We start from the raw sequence: 22,659 nt of genomic DNA, 5'->3' as shown, positions 1-22,659 counted from the left end.
GAGACAGTAGAGACAGTAGGGACAGTAGGGACAGTAGAGACAGTAGGGACAGTAGAGACAGTAGGGACAGTAGAGACAGTAGGGACAGTAGAGACAGTAGAGGTACAGAGACACATGGAACATCAGGAGACAGTAGAGACAGTAGAGACAGTAGGGACAGTAGAGACAGTAGGGACAGTAGAGACAGTAGACAGTAGGGACAGTAGGGACAGTAGGGACAGTAGAGACAGTAGAGGTACAGAGATACATGGAACATCAGGAGACAGTAGAGACAGTAGAGACAGTAGGGACAGTAGGGACAGTAGAGACAGTAGGGACAGTAGGGACAGTAGAGACAGTAGAGACAGTAGGGACAGTAGAGACAGTAGAGATAGAGACAGTAGGGACAGTAGAGACAGTAGGGGCAGTAGAGACAGTAGGGACAGTAGGGACAGTAGAGACAGTAGGGACAGTAGGGACAGTAGAGGTACAGAGACAGTAGAGACAGTAGAGACAGTAGGGGCAGTAGAGACAGTAGGGACAGTAGAGACAGTAGGGACAGTAGGGACAGTAGAGACAGTAGAGACAGTAGGGACAGTAGAGACAGTAGAGACAGTAGAGACAGAGACAGTAGAGACAGTAGGGACAGTAGAGACAGTAGAGACAGTAGAGACAGTAGGGACAGTAGGGACAGTAGAGACAGTAGGGACAGTAGGGACAGTAGAGGTACAGAGACAGTAGGGACAGTAGAGACAGTAGGGACAGTAGAGACAGTAGGGACAGTAGAGACAGTAGGGACAGTAGAGACAGTAGAGACAGTAGGGACAGTAGAGACAGTAGAGGTACAGAGACACATGGAACATCAGGAGACAGTAGAGACAGTAGAGACAGTAGGGACAGTAGAGACAGTAGGGACAGTAGAGACAGTAGACAGTAGGGACAGTAGGGACAGTAGGGACAGTAGAGACAGTAGGGACAGTAGAGACAGTAGGGACAGTAGAGGTACAGAGACAAATGGAACATCAGGAGACAGTAGAGACAGTAGAGACAGTAGAGACAGTAGGGACAGTAGAGACAGTAGAGACAGTAGAGACAGTAGGGACAGTAGAGACAGTAGAGACAGTAGGGACAGTAGAGACAGTAGGGACAGTAGGGACAGTAGAGACAGTAGAGACAGTAGGGACAGTAGAGATAGAGACAGTAGGGACAGTAGAGACAGTAGGGGCAGTAGAGACAGTAGGGACAGTAGGGACAGTAGAGACAGTAGGGACAGTAGGGACAGTAGAGGTACAGAGACAGTAGAGACAGTAGAGACAGTAGGGGCAGTAGAGACAGTAGGGACAGTAGGGACAGTAGGGACAGTAGAGAGTAGGGACAGTAGGGACAGTAGGGACAGTAGAGACAGTAGGGACAGTAGAGGTACAGAGACAAATGGAACATCAGGAGACAGTAGAGACAGTAGAGACAGTAGAGACAGTAGGGACAGTAGAGACAGTAGGGACAGTAGTTATCAGTCATGTGGATCACGGACAACTTCTGTAGCTGTAAACAACAACAACTTATTTACAGGAAAACAACAGAAGTGCAACTTTCTGCAGGTTGAATATCGTGGTCACTCAAGTCATTGCTTCTGCATAGCTGAGAATGAAACGACAACTGGATTTGAGTGACATAGCGCCCAGTTAGCGGTATGAGGCAGAGGGATTGTTTTGGCTAACAAAGACAATTCCTTCCAGAGTACAATAAAAAATAAAATAAAAACATTTATTTCACAAAATTACAAAATGCAGTTTCCAATCAATTCGTGTAAAATGTAAAAGAATATAAAGATTGACGCAATGCCTCATGTTGGAATAGTCCTCCCCTCAGACATGATATATATATACTACAGAGTAGGTATCAGGAAGTCACAACACAACAGATAAAAACATCTGGCTTGGCCACAGACATTGTTAATCCACTTTGACACTTTATAACACGCTAAAATAATACACTGTCAAACACCGCTTATAAACACTTAATGTCAACACCTCATTCCAAAAGTACACTTAGGTCTTTCCATTCTCTTGGCTACTTGAGATAAATGGAATGATTGGAATATGTAGAAAAGTCTCATCAATGTCTATTTGTCATACAGTCTGTCAGGTTGTACATGCCACTGATCCAGTAGTAGTGGTCCAGTTTCACAGGATTCCACTGTGTGTGTCTGTCTGGGTTGGTCCATGGGTTCTATGTATCCGTCGGGATATTCTACTCGATCAGGTGGGTCTCTTGATCTGCTCATCCTCTTGCTGGGGAAACACATTTTTGTTTAAAAACACTAGAAAGCAAACATATCTCCCCTCTTTCTGGCTGTGGCCTCATCCTCATGTCATTTCCTCATCCTCATGTCACTTCCTCATCCTCATGTCACTTCCTCATCCTCATGTCACTTCCTCATCCTCATGTCACTTCCTCATCCTCATGTCACTTCCTCATCCACAAGTCACGTCCTCAAGTCACTTCCTCATCCTCATGTCACTTCCTCAAGTCACTTCCTCATCCTCATGTCACTTCCTCATCCTCATGTCACTTCCTCATCCACAAGTCACTTCCTCATCCACAGGTCACTTCCTCATCCACAAGTCACTTCCTCATCCTCAAGTCACTTCCTCATCCACAAGTCACTTCCTCATCCTCAAGTCACTTCCTCATCCTCATGTCACTTCCTCATGTCACTTCCTCAAGTCACTTCCTCATGTCACTTCCTCATCCTCATGTCACTTCCTTCATCCACAAGTCACTTCCTCATCCTCATGTCACTTCCTCTGAGATATGGCTGCATCTGTCCCAGCTGTCGTGGAAGATAGAATGGGACCAAGGCGCAGCGGGTTGCGTGCTCAACATATTTATTATAACAATGAGAACACCACGGAAAAAAATATCAACAAACTAACGACAGGAACAGAGTAGCTCAACAAAAAGCAGTGCTAACACATAACTACCCACAAGTGACAAACAAAACACACACCTACTTATAGGACTCCCAATCAGAGGCAACTAGAAACACCTGCCTCCAATTGAGAGTCCAGCACCCAACCTACACATAGAAAAACTAACCTAGAACCTACCCATAGAAATACAAACATAAACCAGTGACCAAAAAAAACCCCCGTAATACATAAATCAACTACCCTCTGCCACGTCCTGACCAAACTACAATAACAAAATATCCTCTATAGTGGTCAGGACGTGACAGCATCATCACGACCACCAGACTGTTTCACGACAATGTCTTACCCCCCAGATTATTGCGTAATATTCACCAATACAGCACGTCACTTCTGCTCTCACCAGTCACTGCAAAGGACAAAGAATAAAGAGACACGCCGTTAAGAATAACATCACAGGAACATTTCAGAATTTTAAATTCATTTGTTTATATTTACGCAACAGATAATATTGTTATATTGTGAGCGCATGTGTGCCACTCTCACCCTGTATGTCCAGTGTGTCTGTCTCGCACTGCATGTCCAATGTGTCTGTCTCACCCTGCATATCCAGTGTGTATCTCACCCTGTATGTCCAGTGTGTGTGTGTGTGTCTGTCTGTCTCACCCTGCATTTCCACTGTGTCTCACCCTGCATGTCCAATGTGTATCTCACCTTGTATGTCCAGTGTGTGTGTGTGTGTGTGTGTGTGTGTGTGTGTCTCACCCTGCAAGTCCAGTATGTCTGTCTCACCCTGCATGCCCAGTGTGTCTCACCCTGCAAGTCCAGTATGTCTGTCTCACCCTGCATGCCCAATGTGTCTCACCCTGCATGTCCAGTGTGTCTCACCCTGCATGTCCAGTGTGTCTCACCCTGCATGCCCAATGTGTCTCACCCTGCATGTCCAGTGTGTCTCACCCTGCATGTCCAGTGTGTCTCACCCTGCATGTCCAGTGTGTCTCACCCTGCATGTCCAATGTGTATCTCACCCTGTATGTCCAGTGTGTGTGTGTGTCTCACCCTGCAAGTCCAGTGTGTATCTCACCCTGTATGTCCAGTGTGTATCTCACCCTGTGTGTCCAGTGTGTGTGTGTGTGTGTGTGTGTGTGTGTGTCTCACCCTGCATGTCCACTGTGTCTCACCCTGCATGTCCAATGTGTATCTCACCCTGTATGTCCAGTGTGTGTGTGTGTGTGTGTGTGTGTGTGTGTGTGTGTGTGTGTGTGTGTGTGTGTGTGTGTGTGTGTGTCTGTCTTACCCTGCATGTCCACTGTGTCTCACCCTCATTGCCCAATGTGTCTCACCCTGCATGTCCAATGTGTCTCACCCTGCATGTCCAGTGTGTGTGTGTGTGTGTGTGTGTGTGTGTGTGTGTGTGTGTGTGTGTGTGTGTGTGTACGTCTCACCCTGCATGTCCAATGTGTATCTCACCCTGTATGTCCAGTGTGTGTGTGCGTCTCACCCTGCATGTCCAGTGAAGCCGGGTGTATATACAGTGGGTGGTTGAGCTCAGGGTCTTGGTCATAGAGAGACTGTCTGAAGACATTATACACCATCTCTCTGCTCAGAGTGAACTGCTCCAACTCGGCATTATTCAGGGGCATCAGGAACCCCAGCCGGTAGTCGGCTACCACAGAGCCGTTTCTGAGAGGAAGATCAGACCAGACAGTCAATCATACAGTCGTCTCAAATAAAACTGTGAAGGACCTCGGCGTTAACCTGATCTCTCTTTTGAAGAACATATCAAGACTGTTTCAAGGACAGCTTTTTTTCCATCTATGTAACATTGCAAAAATCTGACATTTTCTGTCCCAAAAATGATGCAGAAATATTTATCCAAGCTTTTGTTACTTCTAGGTTAGACTACTGCAATGCTCTACTATCCAGCTACCCGGATAAAGCACTAAATAAACTTCAGTTAGTGCTAAATACGGCTGCTAGAATCCTGACTAGAACCAAAAAATATGATCATATTACTCCAGTGCTAGCCTCCCTACACTGGCTTCCTGTTAAGGCAAGGGCTGATTTCAAGGTTTTACTGCTAACCTACAAAGCATTACATGGGCTTGCTCCTACCTATCTTTCCGATTTGGTCCTGCCGTACATACCTACACGTACGCTATGGTCACAAGACGCAGGCCTCCTAATTGTCACTAGAATTTCTAAGCAAACAGCTGGAGGCAGGGCTTTCTCCTATAGAGCTCCATTTTTATGGAATGGTCTGCCTATCCATGTGAGAGATGCAGACTCGGTCTCAACCTTTAAGTCTTTACAGAAGACTAATCTCTTCAGTAGGTCATATGATTGAGTGTAGTCTGGCCCAGGGGTGTGAAGGTGAACGGAAAGGCACTGGAGCAACGAACCGCCCTTACTGTCTCTGCCTAGCCGGTTCCCCTCTCTCCACTGGGATTCTCTGCCTCTAACCCTATTACAGGGGCCGAGTCACTGGCTTACTGGTGCTCATCCATGCTGTCCCTAGGAGGGGTGTGTCACTTGAGTGGGTTGAGTCACTGACGTAGTCTTCCTGTCTGGGTTGTGCCGTGGCGGAGATCTTTGTGGGCTATACTCGGCCTTGTCTCAGGATGGTAAGTTGGTGGTTGAAGTTATCTCTCTAGTGCTGTGGGGGCTGTGCTTTGGCAAGGTGGGTGGGGTTATATCCTTCCTGTTTGGCCCTGTCCGGGGGTATCATCGGATGGGGCCACAGTGTCTCCTGACCCCTCCTGTCTCAGCCTCCAGTATTTATGCTGCAGTAGTTTATGTGTAGGGGGGCTAGGGTCAGTCTGTTATATCTGGAGTATTTCTCCTGTCTTATCCGGTGTCCTGTGTGAATTTAAGCATGCTCTCTCTAATTATTTCTTTCTCTCTCTCAGAGGACCTAAGCCCTAGGACCATGCCTCAGGACTACCTGGCTTGATGACTCCTTGCTGTCCCCAGGCCACCTGGCCGTGCTGCTGCTCCAGTTTCAACTGTTCTGCCTGCGGCTATGGAACCCTGACCTGTTCACCGGACGTGCTACCTGTCCCAAACCTGCTGGAACCCTGACCTGTTCACCGGACGTGCTACCTGTCCCAGACCTGCTGTTTTCAACTCTCCAGAGACAGCAGGAGCGGTAGAGATACTCTCAAAGATCGGCTATGAAAAGCCAACTGACATTTACCCCTGAGGTGCTGACCTGTTGCACCCTCGACAACCACTGTGATTATTATTATTTGACCCTGCTGGTCATCTATGAACATTTCAACATCTTGGCCATGTTCTGTTATAATCTCCACCCGGCACAGCCAGAAGAGGACTGGCAACCCCTCATAGCCTAGTTCCTCTCTACCCAGTACAGCCAGAAGAGGACTGGCCACCCCCTCATAGCCTGGTTCCTCTCTAGGTTTCTTCCTAGGTTTTGGCCTTTCTAGTTTTTCCTATCCACTGTGCTTCTACACCTGCATTGCTTGCTGTTTGGGGTTTTAGGCTGGGTTTCTGTACAGCACTTTGAGATATCAGCTGACGTAAGAAGGGTTTTATAAATACATTTGATTTGAATCATCATGTCCTTGCTACGACCAAGAGTTTTCCCAGAAGACTTGACCAAGAAAAACAGGCTTTACTGTAATTATATATGAAAAGGAAAAGTACTGCATCGTACTGGAAATAGACAGCCTTTCAATGAAGACAGTAGAATATGTGTTACTTTGTTTTACTGTGTGTTACCTGAAGTCAGAGATTTCAACACTGGAGAAGTAGCGACTCAGGGCCGGAGATGAACTGTAGAGGTCAGACAACTGAGTGGAGAGAGAGAGGTGGAGTGGAGAGAGGTGGAGGGGAGAGAGAGAGGTGGAGGGGAGAGAGAGAGAGGTGGAGGGGAGAGAGAGAGAAGTGGAGTGGAGAGAGAGAGAGGTGGAGGGGAGAGAGAGAGAGGTGGAGGGGAGAGAGAGAGAGAGGTGGAGGGGAGAGAGAGAGGTGGAGGGGAGAAAGAGAGAGGGGTGAGAGAGGGGGGAAAGAGAAAGAGAGAGAGGGGGAAAGAGAAAGAGAGAGAGAGGGGAGAGAGAGAGAAAGAGAGAGGGGGAGGGAGGGAGAGAGAGAGCGACAAAGGGAGAGAGAGAGAAAGAGAGAGAGGGGGAGGGAGGGAGGGAGAGAGAGAGGAGAAAGGGAGAGAGAGAAATAAAGGGGGGAGGGAGAGAGCGAGGAGAAAGTGAAAGTGAAGGAAAGAGAGCAGAGAGAAAAAGAGAGTAAGAATGAGAGTGTGAATGTATTTCCTTGGAACTCAAATACCTCTCACTATCATGGAAATTCCCTTGTACCAGTTAAGCCCTCCTCTTCCAGATTCCTTCCACTTTCTAACTTACACTGATATCACCAGAATACGCTAAGCTCTCGTCCAGGGACAAGTTTGACAGAACAATAAATAAACAGGTGGTGGTATTTCAATTATTATGTTTTTTTTTGTTGCATGATAGTACTGTTAAACCCCCCAAAAAGTGCCAATATTTTGAGAATAAAGTCGCAGTTATATTTCAAGATGAATGTAGGAGACTTGGTTAAGGTCATGTCTCCCTGGCAACACCGTAGAAACGCCCGAGTTAAATGACCTGTTGAAACTATACATCCTTGCTCTTTTATATAATAATAATTTATAATATTTATAATATTTATAATATTAGGTCCTGGTTAAGGTTGCGCCACGGATTCCTTTCAGGAGGAACCGCGGTTACATACATAGGTAGAGATGCTCGGGGTGTGTGTGTATGCATGGGCGGGGTGTGTGTGTATGCATGGGCGGGGTGTGTGTATGCATGGGCGGGGTGTGTGTATGCATGGGCGGGGTGTGTGTATGAATGGGCGGGGTGTGTGTGTATGCATGGGCGGGGTGTGTGTATGAATGGGCGGGGTGTGTGTATGCATGGGCGGGGTGTGTGTATGCATGGGCGGGGTGTGTGTATGAATGGGCGGGGTGTGTGTGTGAATGGGCGGGGTGTGTGTATGAATGGGCGGGGTGTGTGTATGAATGGGCGGGGTGTGTGTGTGTGGGCGGTAAAAAGTAGGGGCAAAAAACAAATGTCCATAAACCTAGTGATCTAATAACCATGTTCACTCAATCTAGAGATGTAATTTATTTATACATTTGTTATTTTACCTTTATTTAACTAGGCTAGTCAGTTAAGAACAAATTCTTATTTTCAATGACGGCCTAGGAACAGTGGGTTAACTGCCTTGTTCAGGAGGCTGAACGACAGATTTGTACCTTGTCAGCTCTGGGATTTGATCCACCAACCTTTCGGTTACTAGTCCAACGCTCTAACCACTAGGCTAGGCTACCTGTCGCTCTAACCACTAGGCTACCTGCCTCCTCGAACCACTAGGCTACCTTCTCTAACCACTAGGCTACCTGCCTCTCTAACCACTAGGCTACCTGCCTCCTCTAACCACTAGGCTACCTGTCGCTCTAACCACTAGGCTACCTGCCTCTCTAACCACTAGACTACCTGCCTCTCTAACCACTAGGCTAAGCTACCTGCCTCTCTAACCACTAGGCTACCTGCCTCTCTAACCACTAGGCTACCTGCCGCCTCTAACCACTAGGCTACCTGTCGCTCTAACCACTAGGCTACCTGCCTCTCTAACCACTAGGCTACCTGTCTCTCTAACCACTAGGCTACCTGTCTCTCTAACCACTAGGCTACCTGCCTCTCTAACCACTAGGCTAGGCTACATGTCGCTCTAACCACTAGGCTAGGCTACCTGCCTCTCTAACCACTAGGCTACCTGCCTCTCTAACCACTAGGCTAACTGCCGCCTCTAACCACTAGGCTAGGCTACCTGCCGCTCTAACCACTAGGCTAGGCTACCTGCCGCTCTAACCACTAAGCTACCTGTCGCTCTAACCACTAGGCTACCTGCCTCTCTAACCACTAGGCTAGGCTACCTGCCGCTCTAACCACTAGGCTACCTGCCTCTCTAACCACTAGGCTAAGCTACCTGCCTCTCTAACCGCTAGGCTACCTGTTGCTCTAACCACTTGTCTAGGCTACCTGCCGCTCTAACCACTAGGCTAGGCTACCTGTTGCTCTAACCACTAGGCTACCTGTCACTCTAACCACTAGGCTACCTGCCTCTCTAACCACTAGGCTAGGCTACCTGCCTCTCTAACCACTAGGCTAGGCTACCTGCCTCTCTAACCACTAGGCTACCTGCCGCCTCTAACCACTGGGCTAGGCTACCTGCCTCTCTAACCACTAGGCTACCTGCCGCCTCTAACCACTAGACTAGGCTACCTGCTGCTCTAACCACTTGGCTAGGCTACCTGTTGCTCTAACCACTAGGCTACCTGTCGCTCTAACCACTAGGCTACCTGCCGCTCTAACCACTAGGCTAGGCTACCTGCCTCTCTAACCACTAGGCTAGGCTACCTGCCTCTCTAACCACTAGGCAGAGCTACCTGCCTCTCTAACCGCTAGGCTAGGCTACCTGCCTCTCTAAGCGCTAGGCTACATGTCGCTCTAACCCCTTGTCTAGGCTACCTGCCGCTCTAACCACTAGGCTAGGCTACCTGTTGCTCTAACCACTAGGCTACCTGTCGCTATAACCACTAGGCTACCTGCCTCTCTAACCACTAGGCTAGGCTACCTGCGTCTCTAACCACTAGGCTAGGCTACCTGCCTCTCTAACCACTAGGCTAGGCTACCTGCCTCTCTAACCACTAGGCTACCTGCTGCTCTAACCACAGGGCTAGGCTACCTGCCTCTCTAACCACTAGGCTACCTGCTTCCTCTAACCACTAGGCTACCTGCCTCCTCTAACCACTAGGCTAGGCTACCTGTCTCTCTAACCACTAGGCTAGGCTACCTGCCTCTCTAACCACTAGGCTACTTGCCTCTCTAACCACTAGGCTACCTGTCTCTCTAACCACTAGGCTACCTGCATCTCTAACCACTAGACTACCTGCATCCTCTAACCACTAGGCTACGTGCCTCCTCTAACCACTAGGCTACCTGCCTCCTCTAACCACTAGGCTACCTGCCTCCTCTAACCACTAGGCTAGGCTACCCACCTCCCTAACTAGTAGGCTAGGCTACCTGTCGCTCTAACCACTAGGCTACCTGCCTCTCTAACCACTAGGCTAGGCTACCTGTCGCTCTAACCACTAGGCTAGGCTACCTGCCTCTCTAACGGCTAGGCTACCTGCCTCTCTAACCGCTAGGCTAGGCTACCTGCCTCTCTAACCGCTAGGCTAGGCTACCTGCCCCTCTAACCGCTAGGCTAGGCTACCTGCCCCTCTAACCGCTAGGCTAGGCTACCTGCCTCCTCTAACCACTAAGCTACCTGTCGCTCTAACCACTAGGCTACCTGCCTCCTCTAACCACTAGGCTAGTCTACCTGCCACTCTAACCACTAGGCTACCTGCCTCCTCTAACCACTAAGCTACCTGCCTCCTCTAACCACTAGGCTAGGCTACCTGCCTCTCTAACCACTAGGCTAGGCTACCTGACGCTCTAACCACTAGGCTACCTGCCTTTCTAACCACTAGGCTAGGCTACCTGCCTCTCTAACCACTAGGCTACCTGCCTCTCTAACCACTAGGCTAGGCTACCTGCCACCTCTAACCACTAGGCTAGGCAACCTGCATCCTCTAACCACTAGGCTACCTGCCGCTCTAACCACTAGGCTACCTGTCTCTCTAACCACTAGGCTACCTGCCTCTCTAACCACTAGGCTAGGCTACCTGCCTCCTCTAACCACTAGGCTAGGCTACCTGCCTCCTCTAACCACTAGGCTAGGCTACCTGCCTCTCTAACCGCTAGGCTACCTGCCTCCTCTAACCGCTAGGCTACCTGCCTCCTCTAACCGCTAGGCTACCTGCCTCACTAGGCTAGGCTACCTGCCTCTCTAACCGCTAGGCTACCTGCCTCTCTAACCGCTAGGCTAGGCTACCTGCCTCTCTAACCACTAGAATACCTGCCTCTCTAACCACTAGGCTAGGCTACCTGCCTCCTCTAACCGCTAGGCTACCTGCCTCCTCTAACCACTAGGCTACCTGCCTCTCTAACCACTAGGCTACCTGCCTCTCTAACCACTAGGCTAGGCTACCTGCCACCTCTAACCACTAGGCTAGGCTACCTGCCTCCTCTAACCACTAGGCTACCTGCCGCTCTAACCACTAGGCTACCAGCCTCTCTAACCACTAGGCTAGGCTACCTGCCTCTCTAACCGCTAGGCTACCTGCCTCTCTAACCGCTAGGCTAGGCTACCTGCCTCTCTAACCACTAGGCTACCTGCCTCTCTAACCACTAGGCTAGGCTACCTGCCTCCTCTAACCGCTAGGCTACCTGCCTCCTCTAACCACTAGGCTACCTGCCTCTCTAACCACTAGGCTAGGCTACCTGACTCCTCTAACCACTAGGCTACCTGCCTCCTCTAACCACTAGGCTACCTGTCTCTCTAACCACTAGGCTACCTGCCTCTCTAACCACTAGGCTAGGCTACCTGCCTCCTCTAACCACTAGGCTAGGCTACCTGCCTCTCTAACCGCTAGGCTACCTGCCTCCTCTAACCGCTAGGCTACCTGCCTCCTCTAACCGCTAGGCTACCTGCCTCCTCTAACCGCTAGGCTACCTGCCTCTCTAACCACTAGGCTAGGCTACCTGCCTCTCTAACCGCTAGGCTACCTGCCTCTCTAACCGCTAGGCTAGGCTACCTGCCTCTCTAACCACTAGGCTACCTGCCTCTCTAACCACTAGGCTAGGCTACCTGCCTCCTCTAACCGCTAGGCTACCTGCCTCCTCTAACCACTAGGCTACCTGCCTCTCTAACCACTAGGCTACCTGTCTCTCTAACCACTAGGCTACCTGCCTCTCTAACCACTAGGCTAGGCTACCTGCCTCCTCTAACCACTAGGCTAGGCTACCTGCCTCTCTAACCGCTAGGCTACCTGCCTCTCTAACCACTAGGCTAGGCTACCTGCCTCTCTAACCACTAGGCTACCTGCCTCTCTAACCGCTAGGCTCCCTGCCTCTCTAACCGCTAGGCTAGGCTACCTGCCTCTCTAACCACTAGGCTACCTGCCTCTCTAACCACTAGGCTAGGCTACCTGCCTCTCTAACCACTATGCTACCTGCCTCTCTAACCGCTAGGCTCCCTGCCTCTCTAACCGCTAGGCTAGGCTACCTGCCTCTCTAACCACTAGGCTACCTGCCTCTCTAACCACTAGGCTAGGCTACCTGCCTCCTCTAACCGCTAGGCTACCTGCCTCCTTTAACCACTAGGCTACCTGCCTCTCTAACCACTAGGCTAGGCTACCTGCCTCCTCTAACCACTAGGCTAAGCTACCTGCCTCCTCTAACCACTAGGCTAAGCTACCTGCCTCTCTAACCACTAGGCTAGGCTACCTGCCTCCTGTAACCACTAGGCTACCTGCCTCCTCTAACCACTAGACTACCTGCCTCCTCTAACCACTAGGCTACCTGCCTCCTCTAACCACTAGGCTATCTGCCTCCTCTAACCACTAGCCTACCCGCCTCCTCTAACCACTAGGCTACCTGCCTCCTCTAACCACTAGGCTACCTGCCGCCCCAAATCTAATAACCTGCACGCACACACCACATTTCCCCATGGCAATTTCAGACTATAGGCACAAACTCTTCTAACCGGCCATGGTGCATTATGAGCACAAACAAAACCCTTTCTTGGCTTTGTCACTGACTGAAGAGAACTGGGGCTGAGTCCTTGTCTGTCACTGACTGAAGAGAATTGAGTCCTTGTCTGTCTGACATCTGAATTCGCTACAACATTCTGCTGCGTAGCCTAGGTGAACACTTTGCAAAGAATATGTGCATAATGGAAGCTATTAACGACCTTATCCGGGGTGCTTTACTAACAGTAGTATTTCCCCCTAGTGACAACTATCCTAACGGCTACAGGCTAGTAGGCTATGTGAAACAAGCGAAATGTTAATATAGCAACAAAGTAGAGACGCAATTCAACGGCTCAGACACGAGACATATGTGGCAGGGTCTACAGACAATCACGGACTACAAAAAGGAAAACCAGCCACGTCAGGGACACCGACTTCTTGCTTCCAGACAAACTAAACACCTTCTTTGAGGATAATACAGTGCCACCGACGCGGCCCGCTACCAAGGACGAGACAGGCAGGCAGTGTTATTCAGCCAGTCAAAATCATGAATCAGCTGGCATAATTTTGATGGATAAACTGGAAAAAGGTTATTTAAAAAAAAAACGAAACGAAGATCAGCTAGTTTGCAGTTTGTTTCCAGCTTCAGTTTGAAGTGGATGTATCCAAATAAATGTCACTAGAAAACATCTTAAACAAATGCTAATGCTGCTACTTTGTTGTTATTATGTCTGCACGGTTTGACGTGAATGTAAATTAGCCGTAGTTGGCTAGCTAGCAAACAAGGGATAAGAACGTTGCCAGCCAATACGGCACATTTAAAACAAACGACTGGGTCGCGTCCATATATTGGCTTCTCGGGAATTATCACTTAAATATACAGTTTTCTAGCTCTGAATCTCTACTTTTATCCAATGTAAAAATAACAATTTCAATAACAATTATAGTCCTGTCCAACGGCTGTGGGAGGAATTAACAATGAAGATGGAGTTTTACACAAGTCTCCATGGGAGGAGGAGGCGGCAACTCAACTCAACTCAACTCCTGCATTTCCAACACCAGCTAATCTGTTTGAATATATTCATGGATGGATTCTTGAAATAATTAGTCATCTAAATATATTAATTTTTCTCTCTCTGTTTCTCTCTCTCGCTCTGTTTCTCTCTTGCTCGCTCTCTGTCTCTCTCTCTCTCTGTTTCTCTTGCTCTCGCTCTCTGTTTCTCTCTGTTTCTGGCGCTGTCTCTCGCGCTGGCTCTCTCGCGCTCGCTCGCTGACTGAATGAATTTGATATAAATGATGATAGACTGTATAGGCAGGCTATAACATGTATTGGTTGTTAGCATCATATCTCCATCATATCTATCGGTCAAGGATGGGAGGAGTGAATGTCACGTCCTGACCATAGAAAGATGTTATTTTCTATGGTAGAGCAGGTCAGGGCGTGACAGGTTTTTTTCTTTCTAGTTTAGTTTTTCTATGTTGTGATGTTCTAGTTTTTGTATTTCTACGTTGGGCTTTGTGTGGGATGATCTCCAATTAGAGGCAGCTGGTCATCGTTGTCTCTAATTGGAGATCATACTTAAGTAGGTGTTTTTCCCCACCTGGGTTTGTGGGAGATTGATCTCGAGTAAGTGTATGTTAACTCTTCGTCACGGTTTGTTGTTTTTTGTTCATTCAGATTATTTTGTATGTATCGCATAGTTTCACAGTTCAATAAAATGTGTGGAACGATAATCACGCTGCACTTTGGACCGTGACAGTGAAGGATGCATCAGTTATCCCAAAACAGGGGCATTGTCTCCATTCCAGGCTATTTGTCTCAGCTATACTGCTACCTGAGACTACCACTGGTTCACCTTATAGAGTCTAGTGGCTAGACCTGTTGACTGTTAGTCATTTTAATCTCTCTCTCTCTCTCTCTCTCTCTCTCTCTCTCTCTCTCTCTCTCTCTCTCTCTCTCTCTCTCTCTCAACAATAACCAAGGTTCAAAATAACCATACATTCAACAACAAGCATACAGTAGAGTACATGTGCAGGTTCATTGGTCTGTCAGACACTGTCCCTCATCTTATGGCAGGCAGCAATGTAGAGCGCTGCCAACACACAGCTCTCTGCGTCCTCCCCCAACAGGACAGGTAGCCTATCCTCATCAGAGAGGTCTTTGAAACTTGAATAAGGGTTTCAAATTTGGGGAAATTACACTCTCTAATTGTTTTATGTTTTTGAACTGTCGTCAGGAAATGCAGCTCTGTCTCAGGTTCTGCTGTGGTGCAGTGGTTGCACAGCCTTTCCTCTACAGGGAGCCAGGTTTTCCTGTGTCTACCCTTCTCAATGGCAAGGCTGTGCTCACTGAGCCTGTACTTTGTCAAGGTTTTTCTAAGGTTTTGATCAGTAACCATGGTCAAATATTTAGCCACAGTGTACAGTCAGTCGATTTAGGGCCAGATAGCACTGCATGTTGCTTTGTGCTTGTGTTTCCCAATAAGCAATGTAGTTTTGTTTTGACTGTGTTGTAATTTGGTTTATTCTGATTGATTGGATGTTCTGGACTTGAGGCTTCAGTGTGTTAGTAGAACAGGTTAGTGAACTCAGGACCAGCTGGATGAGGGTCCTGAGGCTTCAGTGTGTTAGTAGAACAGGTTAGTGAACTCAGCCCCAGGACCAGCTGGATGAGGGTCCTGAGGCTTCAGTGTGTTAGTAGAACAGGTTTGTGAACTCAGCCCCAGGACCAGCTGGATGAGGGTCCTGAGGCTTCAGTGTGTTAGTAGAACAGGTTTGTGAACTCAGCCCCAGGACCAGCTGGATGAGGGTCCTGAGGCTTCAGTGTGTTAGTAGAACAGGTTTGTGAACTCAGCCCCAGGACCAGCTGGATGAGGGGACTCTTTTCTTTGCTCAGCTTTTGGCAAAGCAGGGCTTGGTAATGATATGAGAGGGGGTCACTGTATTTTCGGTGTTTCCTAAATTGAATTGCCCTTTTTTAGTTTTTATTATTAGTGGATATTGACCTAATTCTGCCCTGCATGCATTGTTGCATTGTTTGTAGTTTTCCTCTGGACATGAAGGAGAATCTTACAGAACTCTGCATGCAGGGTTTGTAGTTTTCCTCTGGACATGAAGGAGAATCTTACAGAACTCTGCATGCAGGGTTTGTAGTTTTCCTCTGGACATGAAGGAGAATCTTACAGAACTCTGCATGCAGGGTTTGTAGTTTTCCTCTGGACATGTAGGAGAATCTTACAGAACTCTGCATGCAGGGTTTCAATGGGGTGTTTGTCCCATTTGATGAAATCTTGTTTCGCAAGTGGACCCCACACCTCGCTGCCATAAAGTGCAATTGGTTCAATGACATATTCAATTAGTTTTAGCCAAATTTTAACAGGTATTTCAATTTGAATTTGCTTTTTAATGGCGTAGAATGCCCTGCGTGCTTTCTCTCTCAGTTCATTCACTTCCTCATTAAGGTGTCCAGTTGAGCTTATTTTTAAACCTAAGTAATTGTAGTCTGTGCAGTACTCTATATATATAAACCTCAGTAATTGTAGTGTGTGCATATATATTTTGTACCAATTGAGAACTTTGGTCTAATTCCCTGAGATGTAGATCTTCTCTGGAAAATCATTATTTTAGTCTTTTTGGGGTTTACTGCCAGGGCCCAGGTCTGGCAGTACTGCTATAGCAGGTCCAGGCTCTGCTATAGGCCATGTGCTGTGGGTGACAGCAGGCATAGGTCATCTGCGAAGAGTAGGCATTTAACTTCTGAATTGTGGAGACTAACACCAGGGGCTGAGGATTTTTCTAGAATAGTGGCCAATTCGTTAATGTAAATATTGAAGAGTGCAGGGCTCAGATTGCAACCCTGACGAAGGCCCCGCCCCTGGTTAAAGAATTCTGTTCTTTTCTTACCAATTTTAATGCTGCACGTATTGCCAGTATACATTGATTTAATTATGTCATATGTTTTACCCCCTACACCACTTTCAATAACTTTGTAGAACAGTCCTGTATGCCAAATAGAATCAAATGCTTTTTGGATGTCGATAAAGCAAGCGTATATTAATCGTGAAGACATCAAAACTATGAAATAACTGTCACGAAGTCTACTGAAGGTGTTCGTCCGGCGCTCGGCCTACTAGCTGCCACCGATCCTCTTTTTCTTTTCGGTTGGTTTTGTCTGGTTTTGTGTTACACCTGTTTTGAGTAATTAGTGGGGTATTTAGTCTTGCTGTCCGGGTTTAGGTTTTTGTGCGGGATTGTTCGTTTGTTGCTTTACGTGGGGTTTTATGTGGGGTGTTTTAGTTTCTACACTGTTTTTGTAGAGGACGTGATTTCTGTTACTGGACTGCGCTCCAACCGCTTTAGGTGGACATTGTTATTGTTGTCTGGTACGGGTTTTCCTTGTTTATTTTTTCACATTTTTGGGGGTTTTTGTATTAGGAAAATAAACAACCTACTCCGTATATGTGGTCTCCTGCGCCTGACTTCAACCCCATCACTCTAGTGAGCTGTGACAATAACACATATGGAATCATGTAGTAACCAAAAAAGTGTACTAACCAAAAATAGCCATCCTTTGCATTGATGACAGCTTTGCACACTCTTGGCATTCTCTCAACCAGCTTCACCTGGAATGCTTTGGAATGCAGTCTTGAAGGAGTTCCCACATATGCTGAGCACTTGTTGGCTGCTTTTCGTTCACTCTGTGGTCCGACTCATCCCAAACCATCTCAATTGGGTTGAGGTCGGGGGATTGTGGAGGCCAGGTCATCTGATGCAGCACTCCATCACTCTCCTTCTTGATCAAATAGCCCTTACACAGCCTGGAGGTGTGTTGGGTCATTGTCCTGTTGAAAAACAAATGATAGTCCCACTAAGGCCAAACCCGATTGGATGGCGTATTGCTGCATAATGCTGTGGTAGCCATGCTGGTTAAGTGTGCATTGAATTCCAAATAAATCACAGACAGTGTAACCAGCAAAGCACCCCCACACCATCACACCTCCTCCTCCATGCTTTACAGTGGGTAAGACACATGCAGAGATCATCCGTTCAACCACATGGTTGGAAACAAAAATCTCACATTTGGACTCCAAACCGAAGGACACATTTCCACCGGTCTACTCGTGTTCCTTGGCCCAAGCAAGTCTCTTCTTATTATTGATGTCCTTTAGTAGTGGTTTCTTTGCAGCAATTCGACCATGAAGGCCTGATTCACGCAGTCTCCTCTGAACAGTTGATGTTGAGATGTGTCTGTTACTTGAACTCTGAGAAGCATTTATTTGGGCTGCAATTTCTGAAGCTGGTAACTCTAATGAACTTATCCTCTGCAGCAGAGGTAACTCTGGGTCTTCCTTTCCTGTGGTGGTCCTCATGAGAGACAGTTTCATCATAGTGCTTGATGGTTTTTGCGACTGCACTTGAAGAAACTTTCAAAGTTCTTGAAATGTTCCAGATTGACTACCGTTCATGTCTTAAAGTAATGATGGGCTGTCATTTGTCTTTGCTTATTTCAGCTGTTCTTGCCGTCATATGGACTTGGTCTTTTACCAAATAGGGTGATCTTCTGTATACATTCGAAAGGCACGGACAGGGACTGATGCACACAACTCGCAGTTTGACTATGCACCATGGTCGTTAGAATAGAATGATATCGCTTCGGGGATATCAAATAACGTCGCTCAAACAGAAGGGGGAACTGAAAAAAAAAAAGAGTCACTGAACACAACGGAAACCATTTAGGAGGGGTTCTGAAAGACTCTCATGGGGGTGTCCTCTGAAAGTTGACTAGCTTCATCAACTGGGACCTAAAAAGACACCCACCATGAGAATCCACTACATCTGCCCAAGAAGAGGTAAACAAAATAAAAAACCCACAACAAACGTAAAAACAGGAAGCAAACCAAAAAAGTGCAGGACAACAGGGATGATCAGATAAAGGATAGTTTTTCTACAAATCAAATAGAGAGCCAACTTAAGGTGTTAACCCTCCACATCTCTCAAGACAACTAGAGCACTGGACAAAGCCACTCTTAAATATCACCTGGGTAATCAGAGGTTTAGACCCCTTCCCACTAACGAGGTGACAACCAGCACAGGAGTTACATATAGTGACTAACGAGGTGACACCAATCGGTGTGCCCTACATGCTGAAGTCCAAACTCAATACATAAATGGAAGAATGTGTATGACGCCTGTTTGAATGAGTTTATTAGACCCCCAACACACCAGTGGAGGTTCCTCAGAGGAGTAAGGGGAGGACCATCCTCCTCAGTTAATTTCATTTTTAGATAAGACTATACTAAATATATTCACGTAACCAAATAATTTTATTAAAACACACTGTTTTTTCAAAGGTCTACAGTAGCCTCAACAGCTACTGTAGGGTAGCATGTAGGGTAGCGACATGGTGAAGCCGGAGGACAGCTTGATTCCGTCCTCCTCTGGGTACATGGGCTTCAATACAAAACATAGGAGGATCATGGTTCTCACTCCCTTCCATAGACTTACACAGTAATTCCTACAACTTCCAGAGGACATTGTCCAACCCTATCAGGGCTCTTGCAGCATGAACTGACATGTTGTCCACCCAATCAAATGATCAGAGAATGAATCTAGTACTAAAAGCACAAGCTACAGCTAGCTAGCACTGCAGTGCATAAAATGTGGTGAGCAGTTGACTCAAAGAGAGAGAAAGACAATAGTTGAACAGTTTTGAACAAATTAATTTCTTCCAAAATTAAGGAGAAGCAAGAGCGAGTTAGCTATATTTCGTTGTACTTTTTTTCACTTACATAGTTAGCATGAAATGTAGCTAGCTAGTTTAGCCTACTCAAACAATCGGCTCAAACAGAGACAGAGAAGTACGCTATGTTAGCTAGCTGGCTATGGCTATCCAACACTGGAACTCTTCCATGTCAATGTCTGGCTCTCCTGGTTTTATTTGCATTTTTTTAATTTAAACTTTATTTAACTAGGCAAGTCAGTTAAGAACAAATTCTTATTTATAATGATGGCCTACCCCGGGCCAAACCCTAACCCGTTCAACGCTGGGCCAATCGTGCGCCGCCTTATGGGACTCCCAATCACAGCCGGTTGTGATACAGCCTGGGAATCGAACCAGGGTCTGTAGTGACACCTCTAGCACTGAGATGCAGTGCCTTAGACCGCTGCACCACTCGGGAGCCTTATACATTTTTTACCGCCGGTGACCGCCGGTGTAACTGCTTAACTGCTTGCTGCTGACTGTACACTGTACTGCATGATTGTAGTGGGATTACTAACGCGTTAATTCTAGTAGCTATGTTGACCATGACGTGACAACAATGTAGGCTGTGTGTAACGGTTAGCGGTTATGATACGAAGGTTTTGCTTCCTGGTCACAGACAGCTAATGTGTTGTGCACTGAATTCCACAAGTGAAGGGAAAAAGTGAGAGGAGGAGGAGAGAGAGCGAAGTGAGATAGATGCGAGAAGGAATGATATATACAACGAGCTGTTTTGTATATGTGGCTGCTATGAAAGTGAACTGCGTTTGCATTTGATCAGGGGTGATTGCGCCGATTCTATGGGGGGGGGGGGGGTATTCTATAAAACGAAAGCAAACGGGGACACTTAGTTGAATGTATTCAGCTGAAATGTGTCTTTCACATACCTCATTTCGAGACTTGTGTGGTTCCTCATTCTGAAAATAATCTGTGGCGTAACCTCTTTCAGGTCCTACTTTAAGTAATATGGTTATTATGTGCTAAGAGAGCAAGGATTTCCTTGCTACTAAATCCAATTCTAAAGTATAGCTTCACCAGGTCATCAAACTCAGGCATTTCAACAGCAACAGGGAGCCAGGGAGATACGTCGAAATAGGCTATGAATGTGACTTTATTTAAAACATTTTGACACTATATTCTCAAAATATATATATATTTTTAAATCCAAGTACCACCACGTTATCCTTTTTTTTCTCTTCACTTGTCCCTAATCGTCTTCCGTAGAAATTCACAGCCAGATGATATGTTGTAGTAACTCACTTGTTATTAAACAAGCATGCTTAAAACATGCATTCCTGATGAGTCGAAGGTCATAAATAGATTTACAGTGAGATTTCGAAACAATCCTTAAAGTCATAAATGCGAGGTACCTTCTCTCGTAGTTGGCTGGACAGGGCCTTACTCTGATTGGACGCTGGGGATAGCAGCTCTGGTATGAATATCTGATTGGTCAGTTTGAAGCTTCCGTTGAAACATCGCGGCAGCACAAACAAGGTTGGATTGTACTTCTCATCGGCGTCATCATGAATCACTGTTCAACCAGAGAGAAGGAGAGCCAGACGGTGTCAGAACCAGACAGATAACACATGATCTACAACTCTAATGTTATTTTTAGTCACATGCATTATATATGAAGCTAGTCTAAGGCACATGTCCATCCTGTGATCTAATCTATGTTATTCTCTCCTATTCTGTTTTTGTCTATTCCATTCTGCTCTATTCCATTCTATTGTTGTCGCAACTTCCACCGAAGCCGGTTCCTCATTCGGCGTCACCGGTCTTCTAGCTATCGTCGATCCACTTTTTATTTTCCATTTGTTTTGTCTTGTTTTCCTACACACCTGGTTTCTCATTTCCCTCATTAAGTGTTGTGTATTTAACCCTCTGTTCCCCCCATGTCCTTGTGTGGAATTGTTTGTTTGTAAGTGCTTGTAGTCTATGTTTACTGGTGCGCGTCGGGTTTCGTACCCATGTAGGTTATTTTTATATTGCCGTTGGTTTTGATATTAAACTGCTCCGGCTATTTACCTAGTTCTGCTCTCCTGCGTCTGACTTCACCGCCACCAGTGTTCTGCAACCCCCTTTACAATTGTGGTAAAGACACGGATGAACTATGGTAAGGACACCGGAGCATTAACAATAGAAGTGGAAACAGAAACGCTGTACCTAAACACAGAGCGAAGGAGACTCCAATCACCAGCAGGATGAGGAAGATGAGGAAGATGAGGATCATCCACCGTCTTCTGTGCGTGATGCAGGTCTACAAACAACACAATACACTTTACACTACAACACAGCGCACCATTTTACATTTTGGTCATTTAGCGGACCTTCTTATCCAGAACAATTTACAGTCTACAAACAGCACAACACGACTCAATTTACAGACAAACGGATAGCAACACACAACAGTCTACAAACAGCACAACACAATTATGTCCATAGGAATGCAATTCAGTTCAACTGATTGCAATTGAGAGTACAGGATTTACAGGCCTACTGTAAATTGATTTGAATGAACGAGTGGTTTGTTTGTCGTAACCCCATGATGAATTTGCATGAAAAGTCTGAAGTCAAATACCAAAACTGCTATCATAGAGCCAGACCCTTCTCATAGAGCCAGACCCTTCTCATAGAGCCAGACCCTTCTCACAGAGCCAGACCCTTCTCATAGAGCCAGACCCTTCTCACAGAGCCAGACCCTTCTCACAGAGCCAGACCCCAGACCCTTCTCATAGAGCCAGACCCCAGACCCTTCTCATAGAGCCAGACCCTTCTCATAGAGCCAGACCCTTCTCACAGAGCCAGACCCTTCTCATAGAGCCAGACCCTTCTCACAGAGCCAGACCCTTCTCATAGAGCCAGACCCTTCTCATAGAGCCAGACCCTTCTCACAGAGCCAGACCCTTCTCACAGAGCCAGACCCTTCTCATAGAGCCAGACCCTTCTCACAGAGCCAGACCCTTCTCACAGAGCCAGACCCTTCTCATAGAGCCAGACCCTTCTCATAGAGCCAGACCCCAGACCCTTCTCATAGAGCCAGACCCTTCTCACAGAGCCAGACCCTTCTCACAGAGCCAGACCCTTCTCATAGAGCCAGACCCTTCTCACAGAGCCAGACCCTTCTCATAGAGCCAGACCCTTCTCATAGAGCCAGACCCTTCTCATAGAGCCAGACCCTTCTCACAGAGCCCGACCCTTCTCACAGAGCCAGACCCTTCTCATAGAGCCAGACCCTTCTCATAGAGCCAGACCCTTCTCATAGAGCCAGACCCTTCTCATAGAGTCAGACCCTTCTCACAGAGCCAGACCCTTCTCATAGAGCCAGACCC

General features: G+C 47.1%; 1 protein-coding gene across 3 annotated transcripts in view; it reads right to left on the bottom strand.

Moving 5' to 3' along the window:
• Positions 1–1,729: 1,729 nt before the first annotated feature.
• c15h3orf52 (chromosome 15 C3orf52 homolog) overlaps positions 1,730–22,659 on the bottom strand; it is a 35,959-nt gene continuing 15,029 nt past the window's right edge. Inside the window, exons 4-9 of one of the 3 annotated variants that reach the window (XM_082966825.1) lie at positions 21,494–21,587; positions 20,698–20,858; positions 6,651–6,721; positions 4,411–4,592; positions 3,285–3,318; positions 1,730–2,270 (exon numbers count right to left, since the gene is read on the bottom strand). In XM_082966825.1, coding sequence (XP_082822951.1) covers positions 2,102–2,270; positions 3,285–3,318; positions 4,411–4,592; positions 6,651–6,721; positions 20,698–20,858; positions 21,494–21,587 — 711 coding nt within the window. In that variant the 3' untranslated portion in view covers positions 1,730–2,101. Of the gene's footprint in view, positions 2,271–3,258; positions 3,319–4,379; positions 4,593–6,650; positions 6,722–20,697; positions 20,859–21,493; positions 21,588–22,659 lie in introns of all 3 variants that reach the window. The other 2 variants (XM_082966826.1, XR_014381963.1) reach the window with 2 other exon arrangements.

Source organism: Salmo salar, chromosome 20 (assembly GCF_965601325.2).
Source record: "Salmo salar chromosome 20, fSalSal1, whole genome shotgun sequence".
In the NCBI taxonomy this organism is placed as follows: domain Eukaryota; kingdom Metazoa; phylum Chordata; class Actinopteri; order Salmoniformes; family Salmonidae; genus Salmo; species Salmo salar.
Note: the sequence above shows the minus strand (reverse complement) of the source record. Positions and strands in the feature narration are given on the sequence as shown.